The sequence below is a fragment of the Buteo buteo genome, chromosome 1, assembly GCF_964188355.1.
Source record: "Buteo buteo chromosome 1, bButBut1.hap1.1, whole genome shotgun sequence".
NCBI classification, from domain to species: domain Eukaryota; kingdom Metazoa; phylum Chordata; class Aves; order Accipitriformes; family Accipitridae; genus Buteo; species Buteo buteo.
The window spans coordinates 37040466-37057924 of record NC_134171.1 but is presented as its reverse complement, the minus strand read 5'-3'; the positions used below and the strand labels follow the sequence as shown (position 1 = coordinate 37057924).

Genomic DNA, 17459 nt, shown 5'->3' with positions numbered 1-17459 from the left:
GCTTCAAACATGCAGCAAGCTGAGGCTTCTTTTCCTAAGGAAATCTGGTCTAACATTACTGCTGCATTCTTAAGACTACTCAAAATTTAAATCTTTTAGTGTTCGAAAGCAGCAGACAACATTTAAAGTCAGGAAACGCTAGCTGATCTCTGCTGTACCTTAGATACTGCTTCCCCCATAGTGACAAACAGCAAGTTTTTAGCACAGAAACCACCTGTAACAGATGTTACTAATTATTCTAAAAAGACTTTCTTGGCTATTTCTTTACCAGTGGTGCATACATAGTTTCTTGCCGGGAAAAAAGTGATGTCAAAGTGTTATTTTTAAATTAACATTAATTGTAATTAATTTTTAATTTAAAATAACATGTTAATTTTTAATGAACATTTTCGCTTTATTTTTCTGCTCTGTAGGGGAAATCTCTGTTTCTCAGCTTTATTTCTTCATGAGGTGGTAGAACAATACAGCCATTCAAATTTGCTATAAGCAGAAACACAACCCCTCAAAACAGCCAACATCTTTCTAAAGAATACAGTATCACTTACATTAATCCAGGTCCTTTTGCACTGCTACACAGGTAGTGTCTTTTGCCTGTACAGTAAGTGTTATCTGTTAATATTATATGAAAGAATTCAATTGATGAGGCTTCAGTCACTCAGAAGTGACAGCAATGAACACCATACAATAAAGCGTCAGTGGTTTACTGCTGATGGAAGTGAAAGTAACTAGGTTATTTTGACTTTCTAAAGCTATTGTGCAAAAATGAGACATGTAGCATAAAATGATGTGAGGCTTAGCTTCATTAATCTGAGCTGTTGCAATACACAAAAGAGGCAGCTGGTTTTACTGGTGTTATGTATTTTAAGATGAAGGTGTCCTCTTAAGAACATGAACACATTGAGTTGCAGACTTCCTGGTTTTTTTGGCCAGAGTGACATCAGCGTAATAAAGAATGTTTTGAAAGTACTGCCTACAACTTTGTTTTCATTCATTTTTATGAACTTGCCAACGCATTGATGACTCGGGCAAAGCTGTCCATCTACAACTACAATGACTCAACATCTTAGACGTAGCCATCTGAAAATCACTGTCATGTAGGATACCAGCTTAGCAGCTGCACGAGTTGGAAGTTATGAATGTGTTTAAATACTTTCATGAACTGGGGTCTTAAGAAAATACTACTTGCAGACTGCCATCACGTGAGATGCTGATCTGCAGGGTGGTCAGACAAAGTCAGTGAAGTTCAACACACTAATTTTGTTGTAGGACTAGCCATGGAGCCATCTGGCACAGATCACGTATTCACAGAATTGTAGAAAAAAAAACAGGCTGGAAGGGATCCTCTGGAGGCCATCAAAGCAGAGCCAGCTTCAAAGACAGATCAGGTTGTGCCAGGCCTCATCCAGTTAGGCTCCAAAAATATCCAAGGATGAAGACTATATAACCTGTGCTGGTGCTTAACCGCTACTCTAGATCATGCCATCCTGAAATGTTATCTACAGGGTTAGTATGGGTACTCTTCTAGTGCTGGCCACTCACCTATAGGTAGGAATGTCAGACAGAAGAGGCTTTGGAAATTTTTTTTTTTTCTTTTTACCCTTGAATTCAATCATCTCTGATGCTGTTTTTTCTAAGTTTGCCAGATGATGTATTTTTCCCCACTTTTTTTCAGGTTCCTGAAATACAAATGCAACATACTGCAAAACATACAGGTCTCCTCAGGATATTTCAAGATTCACACAAGATTTTTTTTTTTTTTTCCTGGTGCTTACCCATTATTATTCATGTAGTAAAGATCAGAAAAATGTCTGAAAGAGACGTGGGGATGAAATCTCAACCTTTTAGTAATTCTGTCTGCTTTATCATTCTCCCAGTAGGAAAAAGTATATAGCTAAAATGTATATTTCTAGTTTTGTTTCCTACTATATTTGCTGTGGCCAACATTTGACACAAATTCTGCAACAGCCTTCGGAAAGACAGGATACTCTGTCAAAATTGGGAGATTTGTTGGCAGGTAAGTGGGTTTTAAAAGGCTAAACTTCTTTGACGCCTTATTTAAAATTCTCTGAAATGATTCCTCAGGATAAAACGTCACCCAGCTTCCCTAAGTAATAGTTTATCACAAATCATTTTGCTCTTCTTTAAAGCTAAATCAGGTGGCTCTTGTTACGGGCGAGAACAATCTAAACTGCTGCTTCTTGCAGTTGGAGAATATGAATTAATTAGATGTCTCACTCCATCAACTGCTACAGGGAGAAAAGCTTGACTGTGGAGCACAGTCTTGTGTACCAGACATAAACTTGCCTTCCCTGCACACAGCCTGTCACTATGCTATTGGTACAAACCTCACTTCATGATGAAAACTGCTCTTTAGAAATAAATTGTTGGAGATATAGCTCACAAGACTATTTGGAAGAGAAATATGAAACCCATCTGCAAACAATTTAATGTGTAAATACATTTTATTGCAATAAAACTTGCTTGCATTCCCCTCCTGTCAGACACAATGCCTTTGGAAAGGTGCGTTTCGAGAGACTTGGTGCCATCAGATTATTTTGTATGCCAAAACAAGAAAATGAGAAAATGAGAGGATGGTGCAAAGCGTAAGGCTTCAGCATGAAACGTAAAACTTCTGCACTTTTCTGCATGCACAAATATCTTTTGTATTACTTCCTGAAAACGTGGGAAGGTTCAGGGTCAGGACTGAAAATACAGTGCAGGACATGACGGCCTATACCGGCAAGAAGTGTAATCCGTGACAGCCGCAACACGTCCTCGAGATAAACTCCTCGACGTCTCCAGGGACAAGAGAACATTTTGGGAAGAGCGAATAAACGCGGGGGGGGGGCGGCTAACCGAAGAAGGGCGTTAATCAGCGCTAACAAACACAGCCCACGAGAGCAGGAGGAGGCCCGCCTGAGGGACCCTCGCGGTCTTCAGAGCCAGCTCGCAGCGCCGCTCCCCGCCCCGCGAACGACTCTGCAGCGGCAGAAGCTGACTGAAAGCTGCAGGTAAAACGGGACTACTCACACCTGGCGGTCATGTCCGCTCTCTTCACTTTCACCTCACACAGGTGCAACGAGGCCGCGCCCGCAGCGGGGGACGCACGCCGGCCCCGGCTGCCCCTCGGGGAAGACGGCGAGCGCCGTGGTCGAGGGGACGCCGCCGGCTGCTCGGTGAGGCTGGGCGCGGAGATGGCGGGCGCAGGCACCGCGGCGGTGCCCGAGGGACGAACGCGCCCGGCCGTTGGGGGAGCGGCCGTTGGGGGAGTCCCCGCCCCGCGCGCGGCGCCTCAGCGCCCCCCGCAACGGCCGCCCGCCCCCGCCCACACACGGGCGCCGCCGGGGCACCGGGAGGGGAGGGGCGGGGCGAGCCGCTCGGTCGCAGCCGCCTCGCTGCCCGCCGCCGTCGGGCTGCGGGGCGCCAGTAGCCCCCCGCGGCGGCCGCTTCCGTCGGGCGGCGACCCCGCGCCGCGCCCCCCCCCCCGGAGGGGGTCACCGCTCCGCCCGGGCGGGGAAAGAGGGAAGGCGTGCGCCTTTAAGGGAGGCTCCGCCTCCGCGCTGGCTCCCGCCCCTTGCCGCGCGCCAGGCCAGTAGGAGCGGGCGAGAGGGGAAGGCGGGAGAATGCGAACCCCTCGCAGCGCCGCTAGCCGCGCCTTATAAGGGCAGGGCCTCGCGCATGCGCGCAGCCCGGCGGCCAGGGGCGGGGGCTCCGAGTGGGTTTTGCTTCGGCGGCGGCACCGCGGCGGGAAGGGGCGCGGGACCCCGCGGAGGGACGGCCCGGCCCGGCGAGGCGCTCGCCCCTCACCGCCCCCCGCGGCGCCTCGGCGCGGCTCGCGCAAGCTCGGCCCCCGGCGGGCAGAGGGGCGGCGGTCGGCGGCAGGAGGGAGCGGAGCGGGGCCGCCGCGGGGACCCCGCGCCCGGTGCGGGCGGCGCGGCGGCGGCGGATGTGCTGCTGGCGCGGGGGGATGATGCTGGCGGGGCCGCAGCTGGTGGCGGGGCCGGCGGCGCCGGGCGGGGAGCGGGCCCGGCTGCTCTCGCTCTACGTGCAGGACTACCTGGAGTGCGTGGAGTCGCTGCCGCTGGACATTCAGCGCAACGCCTCGCTGCTGCGGGAGATGGACACGCAGTGCCAAGGTGGGCGCCGCCGCGGGACGCGGCCTCGGCCACAGGGCACCGGGCGGGGGGGGGAGGGACGGACGGACGAGGGGGGGGGGAGGAGGGCGGCCGCCCGCCCGCCGCACATGCGCCCGGCGCGGAGGGGCCGGAGCCGGGGCGGGCCCGGTGGGGGGGGAAAGGGGGGTGGGGGGAGTGGGCCCCCTACCGGGGCCTGCGCGGGGCCGAGTCCGCGGCGGTGCCGGGGTGCTGCGCTCCGCGTCTGCCGGGGCGGGCGGCGGGCGGCGGCCGGTCCTTCCCGGGGGAGGGCGCCCCGCGGCGGCGGCCCCGCCCCGGGGGCGGTGGGAGCCGGCGGTTCCTCGCTGCCCGGCGCTAGGCCCCGGCTCCCCGCGGGGGCCCGCCCTGCTTCTCCCCCCCCCCCCCCCCCGACCTCCGCCGGGCAGCCCCGCTGGCTGAACCGTCGGCCGCGCTGCAGGAGGCGGGGGCACGGGAATCGGGTTTAGGGCTCCCTCTGCCCCGCCGCCGTGCGGGGGTGGGGGTGCCGCGTGCCGGCGGAGCCGTGCCCCCGTCCCACGGTAAATCGGTGCTCTCCGGCCCGGGGCGATGAGGGCCGGCGGGGGGGCTCCATAAAGTGTTAGGTGCGTTCCCTCGGGTCACGGAGAGGGTCCGTCGAGCGGGAAGTTACCCTGAACTTCAGCCAAAGAGGCGGCTTCTTCCGAAATGCAGGTTAAATACCGGTTACCTCCGTGCCACCTCGCGCTCTTGGGCTACGCGGCTGCGGTCTCTTTTCCTTCCAATTACTGCCCTACCGCCTAATCGTGAGACGCGACCTGCTCCTGGAGAGCGTTATTGCTTGAAGTATGCCGCAGAGGCCGAGTGCCGTGGACCCACGGCCGGAGTGGTCCCGCGGGTAGGAGCTAGAGCCGTATCTCCCTCCCCTCCTCATGGGAGGCTTTCTTCAGTATGGGTGGGAGGGGACAGTTAAGGCCTTTCAGACGTTAAACGGGCCACCTCAGAAGACGGCTATTGTAAAAGGATTCTTTCAATTATCTTTCTAATTACCCAGGAAGATACATAAGAACAGGCTTTGGTGAGTTCTGGGCTTTTAAAGTCTAAAGGGCATAGACTTGTCTGCGGCATTTTGAATTCTTAGTCGAGGCTGGACTGCCTAGCAGGCTCTTTACCTGATCTGTGCTGACTAGCCAACGTTCCACATCTGTCTTGAATAGATTCAATCTTCTATTTAGGCTGTATCTCCTATATGTATTCCTCCAGCCACTAATACAGTTCTGGGCCAAAGCAGAAGTTTGTTGCTAGTTTTACCACTGTTTTAAAAAACAACAACAAAAAAAAACCCCAAGCCCTAAAAAATGGATACAAATATTTTAGGCCCAAGTCTGAAGATGTAAAAGCAGTGCTATATAATTTCAGCTAATTTAAAGGTAGTGATAGTTCATGCAGGAGGGACAAAGCCACCGCTGTGCTTGGAAAACTGAAATCCTTTTAGCTTTTATTAGCTACATCAAACTTAATCAGATTATGTGTAATAAACACTTGGCCCTGGATTGTGTTGGGTTGGATTTTTTGTGGAATTTTTTTTTTTAACAGGCGTTTCAGAGCTATTTAGTTGGACGAATGGATGCCTTCTCTCACCTTAGGGACCAACAAGGAGTTTGGTGAACTTGCATCTCTGTCCGTCCAAAAGTTACTTCCTCTTTTTAATGGATGGTGATCCATTTAAAGTGTTCAGCATATTTTCACAGGCTGCATCTAGGGAATAATCAATGTAAGGTGAATGTTGTTCTCTGTCACAATGTGAAAAAGCGAACAGTTATTGCTTGTGGGTTCTTCTGGGCAGGGCATTCTCAATATGGGAAATCTGTGTAACTATACCTACACTCTCCCCTACGTCCCCCTAAAAAAAGGCTGGGTAGGAGATAATGTGACTGCAGAATATTGTACTCTGGTTATGCCTTTCTAGTTCAACAGCATACAAAGGACCTTACTCTGTGCTTTTCAGGAGCAGAGAGTAAGATTTTTATTTTATTTTTTTTACCCACCCTGTCAGGGCAACAGGCAAACGATGCAGTTGAAGATGCAGGGAAACAAAGCTTGTGTAGCATTCTTGGTAGCTGGAATGGTAGTATTGAGAAAAAATAGGTTAAGTGATATACTGGACAGGCAGAATAGTGATTTTTATCTTCCCCTAGTAAAAGTCTGGAACAGAACAAAATGCTGTTGGCTCCTGTTGTCATACAGGTTTCAGAATTTATAGTAAAAAGCAGCCGTTCATGCTTAAGGAACTGTTTCAAGATGTCAACAGGAAAAAAAAATCACTGCGAACAATGTTGAGATAATATCTATGCCTTCCATTTAGCACAAGCTTGAATCATTTCACAACTGTACAATGCAGACAAATTTAAAAATGAAAGCCAGTTTGGGAAACACAGGTCTTTAGTAAGAGACAGATTGTACTGCATATCTTCTTGCTTTAGAAGTAAATAGTTTATTATCATTCATAAATTCTCTGGCCTGTTCAAATAAAAACCTTAAGTTGTCTCTGAAGGAAGCAGTACTGTATCTAACACTGCATCAGGTTTCACTGTCAGTTCTACTAATCTACTTCCTTCCACATTAGCAATTTCTCTGTCTTTTATGTATAGATCTAGCGTAACTTTTGGTCTGGAAAATATTATTTTGAAATCCAGCAATACAGAACAATAGAGTACAGACTAAGACTGGCTTGTAAGGCATTTGTTAATCTCATATTTGGGTTCATTAAACTTGCTTCGAAGAACTAAATTTTATGAAAGATTCACAGCAGCTCAGCCAGTTATTTTGCATGACTTGCAAGAAGAAAAGCTTAGAAGTCAAACTGTGAGCCACTCATTACTAGTTGCTTAAAAATATCTTGTGATGCACTAAACAGTAGGTCACCTATTCTGAAAAGTTCAGCCTTGATTTAAAATGCAACTTTTGCTGTAATTTGTTTTGGTAATAGGAAAAGCATTTTGAGTGGTTTAAGTTGATTTAAATCCTGATTGTAAATTTGATATTGTGTGACTTCAGTTGTCCTATTCTTTTTATAACTATGTCTACCTGAAAGTGTAATACCAAATCTTTAGATGAATAAGAAGGGGAAGGCAGAGGACCTGGATATCCTGATTCCAGAGTGTTTTATATCATGATATATAATGATTATATGAATTCTAAGTTTCTTCCTGTGATACAATAAGCTATTGCTTTGGTTAGTAGACTAGGGTTTTGGAACTACTGGTAAGGACTCTTAACAGAAATTCCTGCTTTTTCAGATGAAGGCAGGATCTGGACTATCCACACTCCAGCAGTTGTGGTCCCCTTTCTTGGGTTATCCTTTCTTTTTCCAATGGCTAAAATAAGCTTGTTTTTTCTTAGAATTTGAGACTTTTTTCTTGCAACAGATTGTGATCTTAAACATTGATTTGATGACCACGTGCAACATGAATAAAATATCCGATCTAGCCCACTAGGGAATACTATAATTAAAATTTGTACTATTTCTCATCAGTTAGAAATACATTTCTATATTTTCTTCAGCATGTTCCATCTTGTGTAATTATTCTTATTATCTTTATTTTATAGAAGCGCTAAAAGAAATAGATGATGTCTATGAAAAATACAAGTCTGAAAATGATCCTGTTCAGAAGAAACGCTTGCAGCAGCATCTTCAGCGTGCATTAATCAACAGCCAAGAACTTGGAGATGAAAAAATTCAAATAGTTACTCAGATGTTAGAACTGGTAGAGAATAGAGCCCGGCAAATGGAAACACACTCTCAGTGTTTTCAAGATCTGTCTGAGAATGAAAAGCCTCTAGAAAAGGCGAAGATGGAGTCCTGCCAGCCGGAGAGATCTTCACGTAGACCTCGTCGCCAGCGAACCAGTGAAAGCCGTGATCTGTGCCATATAGCAAATGGTATTGATGACTGCGATGATCAGCCACCTAAAGAAAAAAGATCTAAATCTTCCAAGAAGAAAAAACGCTCCAAAGCCAAACAAGAGAGAGAGGTTTCACCTGTAGAATTTGCAATTGATCCCAATGAACCAACTTACTGCTTATGCAACCAAGTGTCTTATGGCGAAATGATAGGATGTGATAATGAACAGTGTCCTATCGAGTGGTTCCACTTTTCGTGTGTTGGACTCACCTACAAACCAAAGGGGAAATGGTATTGCCCCAAGTGCAGAGGAGACAATGAGAAAACGATGGACAAATGTACTGACAAATCAAAAAAGGATAGAAGATCGAGGTAGTGAAAGCAATTCATGTTTTAAAGAGTTGCTCCTTTTATATTAAAATGTTTAATTTCCAGAGAACGCTGTTTTAGGAAATGCATAAGACTATGCAATAATTTTTAATCTATAATATTAATGGAGTATTAAAAGCTGTTATACCTTCTGTGATCTTTAACTTTCTGCACTGAATAACCAAATAATTGAAACAGGGTGGCTTCAGACTTTCACAGAAGACATTACAACATATGGCGCTTGGTTTCAATTTAACCCCATTAGTATTTTAAAGAACCTTGTGAATCTTGAAATAATGGTGGTGGGAAAGATACTGAAGAACTTTTCATGTTATGGGAAAGGCATTGAAATGCCTCACGTAACTGCTAGAATCTTAACAACTGAATTTGTTCTTTATCCCAGGTCTTAAGTTTTCAGTTTTTGTGTTAACATCACACCTTTGGAATTAGGGGGTTTGAATTCAGCTGCAACTGTAAAAGTCTTCCGAGCTAAAAGCAGACCTCTTCAGTGACTTTCATATGACCAGTATGTTATTTCAAGGAAGAAAATACTACTAACTTAAACTTTTTTTTTGTCAATATTAAACTCTTGTCTTTGTGACTTTACACTTGGGAGTCAATTTTTGGATATGATAGAATTATGGTGTATACGCAGTTTTGGATATTCTTAGTACATTTGGGTTCTGTTGAGCATCCTGATGTGGTCGTTATTGTTTAAGATGGTTTCTAATGCAAAAACTATTTCCTTGATTGTTCATGTTTTGTCACTGCCTATATAAACCTTGAAGTGGTAGAAGGGATCCCTTGAGAGGAGGGGATACTGACATCTCAGGGAACAGAAATTGCAAATGTGATGAAATCTTCATCATAATCGATCTCTGGAGAGCTGAAACATGACTGGTGGTCTCTGGGATGTAAACTTTGGTTTTCCTGAAGTGGTATTTGTGTATGTGTGTGGCCACACCTGGGTTTACGCACAGCACCACAGTTCTTGGACTTGGGCAAATATCTAAAAAGCCTGAAGGCAAAAGCTTTCAATAAAAGTTTTGATAGATAATAAAAAACAAAACCTAAGCATGACTGGCACAGAGCCAGGAGACAAATCCTAGCAGGTTTCTGACAGGCTATGTAACAGTGTTGTCTTGAAGTATGCCGGTAGTGTCTAAACACTACTTGGGTGGTTGTTAAAAGTGAACTTCCTCACCCCTATGCTGTAGAAGAGGTGGAAAAAAGATGAAAACAGCTGTTCATGCTCCTTTGCAATGGGAGATGCTAGCAGAGAAGTGACTGGTGTACCAAAGGTTGTACCTAGGGTTCCTGCTCAACAGTGCTCTTCTTGAGACTGCTTGTGCCTTGGTGGGCTTGGCAAGGCAGACAGAGCAGCCCTGCAGGGCTGGGTGTGGGGTTTATCTCTAGGTGGGCTGCAGGCACTTCAGAAGTCCCCGTAGGTCTCTGCTCTTTGCTGCTAAGATCTCCCTTGACTGCACAGAGGTAGAAGTGACACCATCTCTGGCCAAGCCTAACTGAAAAGCAGTTGTGCTGAGTTGGGAGCAGCCCAGAAGGCAGATGAGCAGAAGCAAGCCACCATGGATGAATGCCATCAAAACTCCCTCCTGCATCTCCACTAGAGGGCTGTGACGGCCGGGGCTGGATGCGTGGCGCTTGGCATAAAGAAAGCCTCAGTGCTGTTGGGCCAGATGGCATGAATCAATGTGCAGGACTCTGAATATTACAAGCTATGTAAAATACCGAGCCTGTTTCCACAGTTATGATCTGATTCCTTAACAGGATTTACCATTTGCAAGTAATACTAGTTAACATATGGCAGGGGAGTCTAAAGCCAGTGTTTTGAATTTTTGCCCTAAAATTGTAGGGTTTTTAAGTAGACTACCTCCACTGGGGAGAACTGTACCACAGTAAGCAAACAGCTCTTGCAGGAAGCTACTGTAAGGGCTTTGACCATCAGCATGGTAGGAGATAAGGTAAACCTTACCCAAGGCCCTGTCTTGCTTTCCAGGCTTAGTGGCTAATCTGCAGTTGCAAGTATAGGCTTCGTGAGGGGGCTGGATCATGGCTACTGATGGAGAATGATCAGGCAGCTGTTGGAGACAAGTGTTCTAAGTCATCCTCTGTGCATTTTACTCCTTTTTCTATTTTTTACAGCTTAATGTTTTTTAAATTTCCTTCTTGGGAAGACTGGTTGGAAGCCTTGGGCTGGGGATTGTATCGAAGTCTAGTGTCTACCTAAAATGGCGATGCTCCCTAGTATTAAAAAACCCCATCACTTAAGTAGACACTGAAGTCGCAGAACAAAGTACAAGTGAAATTTTAACTATTAACATTACTAGTTTATCTTTAAAATTATTGCTTGAAATCCTACAGGCTAAATCAGGAATACTTTTTTCCAAGGCAGAGGAGAAAGCTGGGAGCCTTATATAATTGTTCATCTGGAATAATTGCTAAAGTAGGAAGTGTATGCTGTGGTGTTACAGAAAGAAAATTTTAGATTCTGAAAGTGGTCCAGATAAATATGTCTAATGCAGGGATGCTTTCTTTTATGGTAATGGCCCTTCTAGTAGGGAACGTGAATTCTCAAGGTTTCCAGTGAAGATATTGCTGGGGAAGCAGCACTTGCTTGCCTAATACGTGAAATTGCTCAAATGCAGAAATAATTCCTTTAATAAGCAGATTAGCAGTGTGCCTTAAATATACATGGGTGCATCTAAAATTAGCTCTTAAATACTCTGGCTAATTTGTTGTTAAAACATACATGAGAAAAGATCTGATGTTATCTGGTGTTTAGCATTTCACCACCTTTTTTAACCAAACCCACATTTTGTGGTTTTGCATCTGTTCTCATAGAAGATCAATGGTAATTGCTGAAGACGCACGTAAGATGCTAGTATGAAGTCAGAAAGGTAAGTAGAGAACTCCTACGTTGCTTCTTAATGTTGAGTTCCTTTTCTTAAAGGGATGAACCTCACTAGTGAAGTGAAAATAAAAAGTAAACACTGTTAAACCAGTTCATCTTCAAGATATGTATTGACTGTCATGAAGTAAGTCTAGCTTCTTGCAAAAAAAAAAAAAATATCTGGGCAACAACACTTTGGAAGTTGATAGACGTGTATGTAAGACACAGGAAGCTGCTTCCTCTGTGCAAATTAATGCTACATCCTAATTCAGCATAGGTTACATTTTGTTTTCTTGAAGGTTACAAAAATATGGTGCACTTCCAAGTTCTTGTTTTTTGCCTTCCAGTTTTGAAGTAATGCAAGTTCATCAGCTGCAAAAGGTCCCCATGAACTATTTAAAAGGAATGGTATCAGAGCAGGAGTATTTCTTGATCATTGTCCCATGGACCAATTTGATTAATCTTGACAAAAAAAATAATTTAATGAAACCAAACTTTAATGCAAAACAAAAAATACACCTAATAGAAAGATTGCTGTTTGGAAAGCAAAAAGAGCAATTTAATAATATTTGCTGTCTATATTACAAGGCCATCTTGCTATCTCTAGCAGTTACCGCTTTTTGGGGGGGTTCTGGAATTCTGGCAGGTCTGGAATAGTACACAAGATTAATGCAGGCTTCCTCCAGTTGCTGTGTATTACTTTATTCTGCTGTGTAAGCTGCCTGAATCCAAATACAGTTAATTACCAGCCATGATAGGTATAAATTCTTTTAAGTGTAGTCTTCTGTATGCTGTTGTATGTTCATACCTGTTGATTGCTAAAAAGCACAACGATACCTCTATATTTAAACTAGTTTTTACTACATTTCCCTGCCGAGCATTAACTGATCTACACATCCAGAAATGGTAATGTGGTACCAACAAGTTTTGAAACTGGTAGGGCGGTAAGTGAAATGCCCCATTTTTCCTTGAATTTATCTAAGGATTTTCTATTTTGGCTGTTCTTTTAGAGCTGAAGTGGGCCTTTATAGAGATGGCTTTTCCTAACTTTGAAAACTTTTTCTTAATTTAAAAGCCTCTAACTTCAGCTTGAAGGAAACTACTACAGTTTGTCTGAATTCATACTTAAAAACGAGCTGTTTGGCACTTCTGTGGCTTGTACCATTTCTGACTGCAACAGATCTGATTCTTAAAGTCTTATTCTGGGTTTCTATTCTTTCGACTCAATTGGGCTGAACTGCACCCTGTTTGCTCTCCCCTAAAACCCAACCAGTCTATTGGGACAAAACTGCAGTGATTGCCCCATCAGCAAGTTAAGGGCTTAGAGTTCTTTCTCCCTCTTGTCTGCATACATATTTCTTTTACTAAGAGGTCTCAACTCCAGTAGCTCTGCAATTCTTTGACATTGTCACCTCAGACTGAAAAAATACCACAGGTTTCATATAAAAGCCCAGCCTGCTTTAAATGCTGCAATCTAATCTAGACCTTTTTTTTTTCATACATACCTGAATCTAACAATGATAAAAGCCCCTGCAAATCATGAAGATACTTTATCACACAAGGTAGTATGTCTGAAGTTCTGTGGCATATTTCAAAGCTAATACTATATTGGTAGCTATTGCTTGCTGAAGCCTGCTTTAAACTCAAATGACAGATGTATGAGTCCTGAAAGACAGCCTGTCTACTCAGTGAGTCTCGGCAAAGAAAGGTATTGTGGGCAAAGAAAAAGCAACTTGTTTATGCTATAGCTTAGAAGTAGCATATCTTCCCTCTGTCAGGACTGGCTAGGCAACCCTGGCTGGTCTCTGCAGAGGAGACTTGAGGCAGGCCAAGTATAGTTTGACCTGTGGAATGCCACAGACCAAATAAATTAACTGAGATATACGTTGGGAAGATCTGCACTAGACCAGTCAGATGAGGTTAGGAAAGCAGTAGCACTTACTCTTTTGTGAGTTTCCTATAGGAGCCTAACTCAAGAAGGGTTGAAAACCTTGAACGGAGATGTGCATACCCCTGCAATTCAGAGTAAAGCATCTGTTCTTGAAGATACTTGCTTCTTATCTTACTCACCTCACCTGTCAAAAGTTCTTTTGAGCTACTTTAAGCAGTTTCCTCGACCATTATGGCTTTCTGAATCCTATTCGCAGTGCACGGCTTTTATTGGGCACAGTGAACAATTACGTTTCTGAATAGCTGTCTTTAAGAGATCCAAAATGCTACTTGTGTCTTTAATCATCAGACAGTCTAGTTTTCTTCAGGTTCTTCCTGGCTGCTAGTGGATACTTCTCCAAAGAAGTCTTTTTTCAGTGGATTGGATAGTTGTTTTTGCATCTGATCCTCTCAAGATGATGAGCAGGGGTGTTATTCAAACCCACAAAAATTGTTTTTCTGTCCAGTGCTAGTTAGGTAAGACATTTTGCTGTCAGTGGTAAAACCAGATGTTACTGTGCAACTGTTCAAGTCCCACAGACTTACATATCCTAGAAGGAAAAAATATTTCTTTTTACTATTATCATGCCTCTTTTGTAATACATGCCAAGAAAGAGTTGAAAAAGTTTTAAATCCTCTGTTTTGTGCCCATTTTCTGATTACCCTGCAGTCTTTGGAACAGCTCGAGGATTATGGATTTCCACTACAGCTGGCCAGTAAACAGTTCTATTTAGTTAAAATTCTGGCATTTTTTTTATTAAATGAAGCTGTCATTTGCCTTTGAATCCCAGTCTCTTCTTAAGATAAAGATCATACTGTATCTGAACCCTTTCTAATTTTTGGTTGGGGTAGAGTAAGAGTTCTAAAAGCTTATTTTGACAAATTCTGCATTTTTTCCCACCTATTTCAGCATTCTTTTGGTTAACCTGGTAGGGCAAGCTCAGTTTTAAGTCAGCCAGCAATGTTTTAACTGCAAGTAGTAGACTGGACTGCATCTCTGTTCTGCTGCAACTGTGTTCTTGCAGAATATTACTGACTATAGCATGGCCAATTTTGTACTTCAGAGATGCACTTCACGCATTGCATGCTTCTTTTTTTCTTAAGTATACATCAAGGAGGTTATAAATAGCATACACACAGATTCAAATTGTAATTACTTCTGTTCCAAAGGCCTGTTTTCCAGTGTAGGGATTAGCGCTTAGTGGGCACATAGAAAATAAAACCCTCCCCAAAGTTTTGCTCTGCATATTTATGGAGTACCTCCACTGAAAATGGTAGAACTGGTGAATGAATTTCACTACAGTGATTAGCTGCACACATTAAGACTAGTAGAAAGTTACAGTTTATAGTTGGAGGAGTAGGGGGAGGGAGCAACTCGGGTACTTCTGTGGTTGAATGTAGCGTGATTTAAGAAGCCTAAAAGGAAACTTTCATCTCCTGCTGAGAAACAGAATAAAATAAAAAAATTCTAGAACCTTTGAGAATAACTTTTCAGTAGAGAAATTAGGATAAAATCCTGTCCCAATTTAAATAAAATTCTGTTGAGCAGGGTTCTACCCAGCATACAGATTTCCAGCTTCCTTTGACTAAAGCCTAAAAAAAGATTAAAGCTCCATGGCAACTGCTATCTTAACTTCTGACAGCCATAGTATAAATTACATCTTGGAAAAACCTAATACTGAAAGTTTTATTTAGGTCACCAGTCGGGCTGGGAAATGGTAGGCTTATAGATACCACCCCAAACTTCATTTTGCCCCTGCATGGTATCAGTGAGGCAGCGATTTTTGCAGGAGGCAGACTGGATGCTATATAATTACATGCAGTATGAATTTAAAAATCTGACAAGTTTTAGGTGTGTAAATTTGTTTCATACTTTTGGGGAAAAGACTGCAATATACTTGAAATTGTAACCTTCCAGTGAGGAATACAGGAAGGTTCATCTGGGAGACAGCAGCCTAGACAGGTACAATGTGAGGTTACCATGGTAGCTGCATTTGCTGGCAGTGGAGGAACACTATTGGTTTGGGGGTTTGTCTTTTTTTTTCTTGTTTTTTGTGGTTTGTTTTGGTTTGGGGTTTTTTTTGTTTGTTTGTTTTATGGAGAGGGGAGGGAGCTGGTGAGAGGTGATGCAATTAATTCATTTGCCCACAGGTGCCCCAGCATTCATACTTGTGCCATGGAAGCTACATGTCCCTTTTGGGCTTGTATGGAGATACTGCTTTCTTGCTGTTTGAGGTCAACAATGAATAGAATATTATTATTTTGAGTAGTGGAAATGAATATAAAAGGACATTAAAAGTCTAGAGTAAAGGGAACCTGTGGTAAACAACAACAACAGAACTCCCCAAATTTCTGCTATTCACATGAAGATTATCTGGTACTGTTATTTCCTTAGTTTCGCTTCCTTGTTCTTTGACTATTTTTGACCCTGTCCTCTCTGGACTATGTGCTTTTCAGACCTTGAAGAATGCCTTTAATTGTTGTCTGAGGAACACTTTATCGGAGCCATTAAAATAGCCTGGTGTGTGAGACAGGGAGAGATTGGTAACTGGGATCATCGATTCTGCTCTGCAGTGCAGGGACAAAAAGGGGGGCTGCATGCTCCATAGTCTGTCAGCTGCTGCTGGACAGACACAGAATTATTCTGAGGCTCCTTTTGACCTCATCAGATAGCAAAGTTTCAGTCTTCAGTATCCCATTTAAAAGGAGGAAAGTACCCATCATTTCTCAAATAAAAATAAACCCACAATAGCATCAAAACCATACTAGAGTTGCAGCCCACTGTATACTTATGTTATTGCTACTTAGAAATTTTGCCTTGTAAATGTTTAATACTAACATGCCATCTATTACTGGAGAAGGATGAGAAACAGAATTGTAGAAGCATTACCAGCATAATAATCAGTTTTACAGACCTGCAAGTAGGACTGCTTTTGCCCTTTTCTCCAGCAGCTGGAGTTTGCTAATCACAGTATGATGTACGCTTTCATAACCTGGAATAATGGTATTCTGGTGTTCAAATGGATCCCAAACTTCTATCCTGTGAACATATAACAAAATCATACTCAAATACACACAGACAGTAAATTCTAGAAGAAAAAACCTAAATATGTTTTTTCCCCAAAGTTGTAATAACAAACAATTTTATTGTCAGTTGAACACAGTGAGTTGTGTAAGTTAACCAGTAGCACTGGGATGTGGGTTGCAAGATAATTTTGCTACTAAATGGCTTTTGGGAGAGTTTTTAAGAAGCTTAAAAACGGTTGATGACTTGGATTTCTAAGTATCAGTTAGATCATTGGAATTTCTGCATCGGTGAAGAACTCTTCATGTTAATTTCATAAAGCTTGGAAATGTTGAATAATAATTGAAATCATACAGAAACAGACCATTGAGCATTTTCTAAGTAAAAATACATACTTTGTTGGCTATGATTTTCAGTGCAGTAATCTGTAATCTAATGATCATATACACCAGAGTGGCAAATTCATCTATGTTATGATTAGATTTTATTTAACAATAGAAGGTAAGAATAATTTTAAGTCTTTCCCTTCTTACACTACTGAAATATTTGTAGTAAACTGTGAAGGTACTTCTGAATGATTTTATGTAAAGAACGTTGCAATAAAATTTGTGATTATTTTACCAGAGCTATCAGAAGACATACCTCCCCATTCCCAAAGCACTGCCAGATCAGGTAAGTTAACAGAGTATGTGTTCATTCTTACGCCTGTGCAGCAGTTGGCCCTGCTTGCTGTGGGGAGTGTACTTAATGCGTTAGCTGATGAAGCTTTACAAGCCACAAGGCTTGTCTTCCTGTAAACATGCTATGCGCTTTTGAAACCTGCTTGAGGATAAAATATAATGCTTCCTTGAAAAGTGACATTTTAAGTATTTAAACTTTTCATTAGAGAAATCCCAAATGTTTTGTCACACGCTTGTGGCTGTTGCCACGGAGACAGAATTGGTTTGGGGGAAGCAGGTCAGACATAAGTCTCGTATTTAATAAAATTTTATTTTGCTAACACCTCTCTCTCGTATTTAATGACTTGTCATCTGTACTTGCTGGCATGAGGTACAACAGCAGAGAAGAAAGCACCCACAGATTTCAAAGGCTTTACTTTGTGGAGTGCACCAGAGTAACTGAACTGCAGCTTTGGTAACTGCCAACTGTAAAGGGCTGTTAAAAGAATTAAATGGACTAAGAAGAAATTTAAAA

General features: G+C 43.4%; 1 protein-coding gene and 1 long non-coding RNA gene across 4 annotated transcripts in view; one reads left to right on the top strand and one right to left on the bottom strand.

Moving 5' to 3' along the window:
- Positions 1 to 3355: 3355 nt before the first annotated feature.
- On the top strand, positions 3356 to 9006 carry ING2 (inhibitor of growth family member 2). The gene is made up of 2 exons (XM_075027988.1): positions 3356 to 4136; positions 7737 to 9006. The coding sequence occupies exons 1-2, from the start codon at positions 3947 to 3949 to the stop codon at positions 8405 to 8407; spliced, it is 861 nt and encodes a 286-aa protein (XP_074884089.1). The 5' UTR covers positions 3356 to 3946; the 3' UTR covers positions 8408 to 9006.
- Positions 9007 to 10975: 1969 nt separating this feature from the next.
- Positions 10976 to 17459, bottom strand: part of LOC142031116 (uncharacterized) — a 33072-nt gene continuing 26588 nt past the window's right edge. For all 3 annotated transcript variants that reach the window (XR_012650413.1, XR_012650415.1, XR_012650416.1), the window contains 2 exons: positions 16156 to 16280; positions 10976 to 13791 (listed from right to left, as the gene is read on the bottom strand). This is a non-coding gene — a long non-coding RNA (uncharacterized LOC142031116). The remainder of the gene's footprint in view (positions 13792 to 16155; positions 16281 to 17459) is intronic.

Bases quoted from the DNA above. Each gene is read 5' to 3' on its own strand.
- ING2 (XM_075027988.1), top strand. From the start codon at position 3,947: ATGTGCTGCTGGCGCGGGGGGATGATGCTGGCGGGGCCGCAGCTGGTG. The intron at 4,137-7,736 runs GTGGGCGCCGCC...TTTATTTTATAG, and splicing joins GATGGACACGCAGTGCCAAG to AAGCGCTAAAAGAAATAGAT.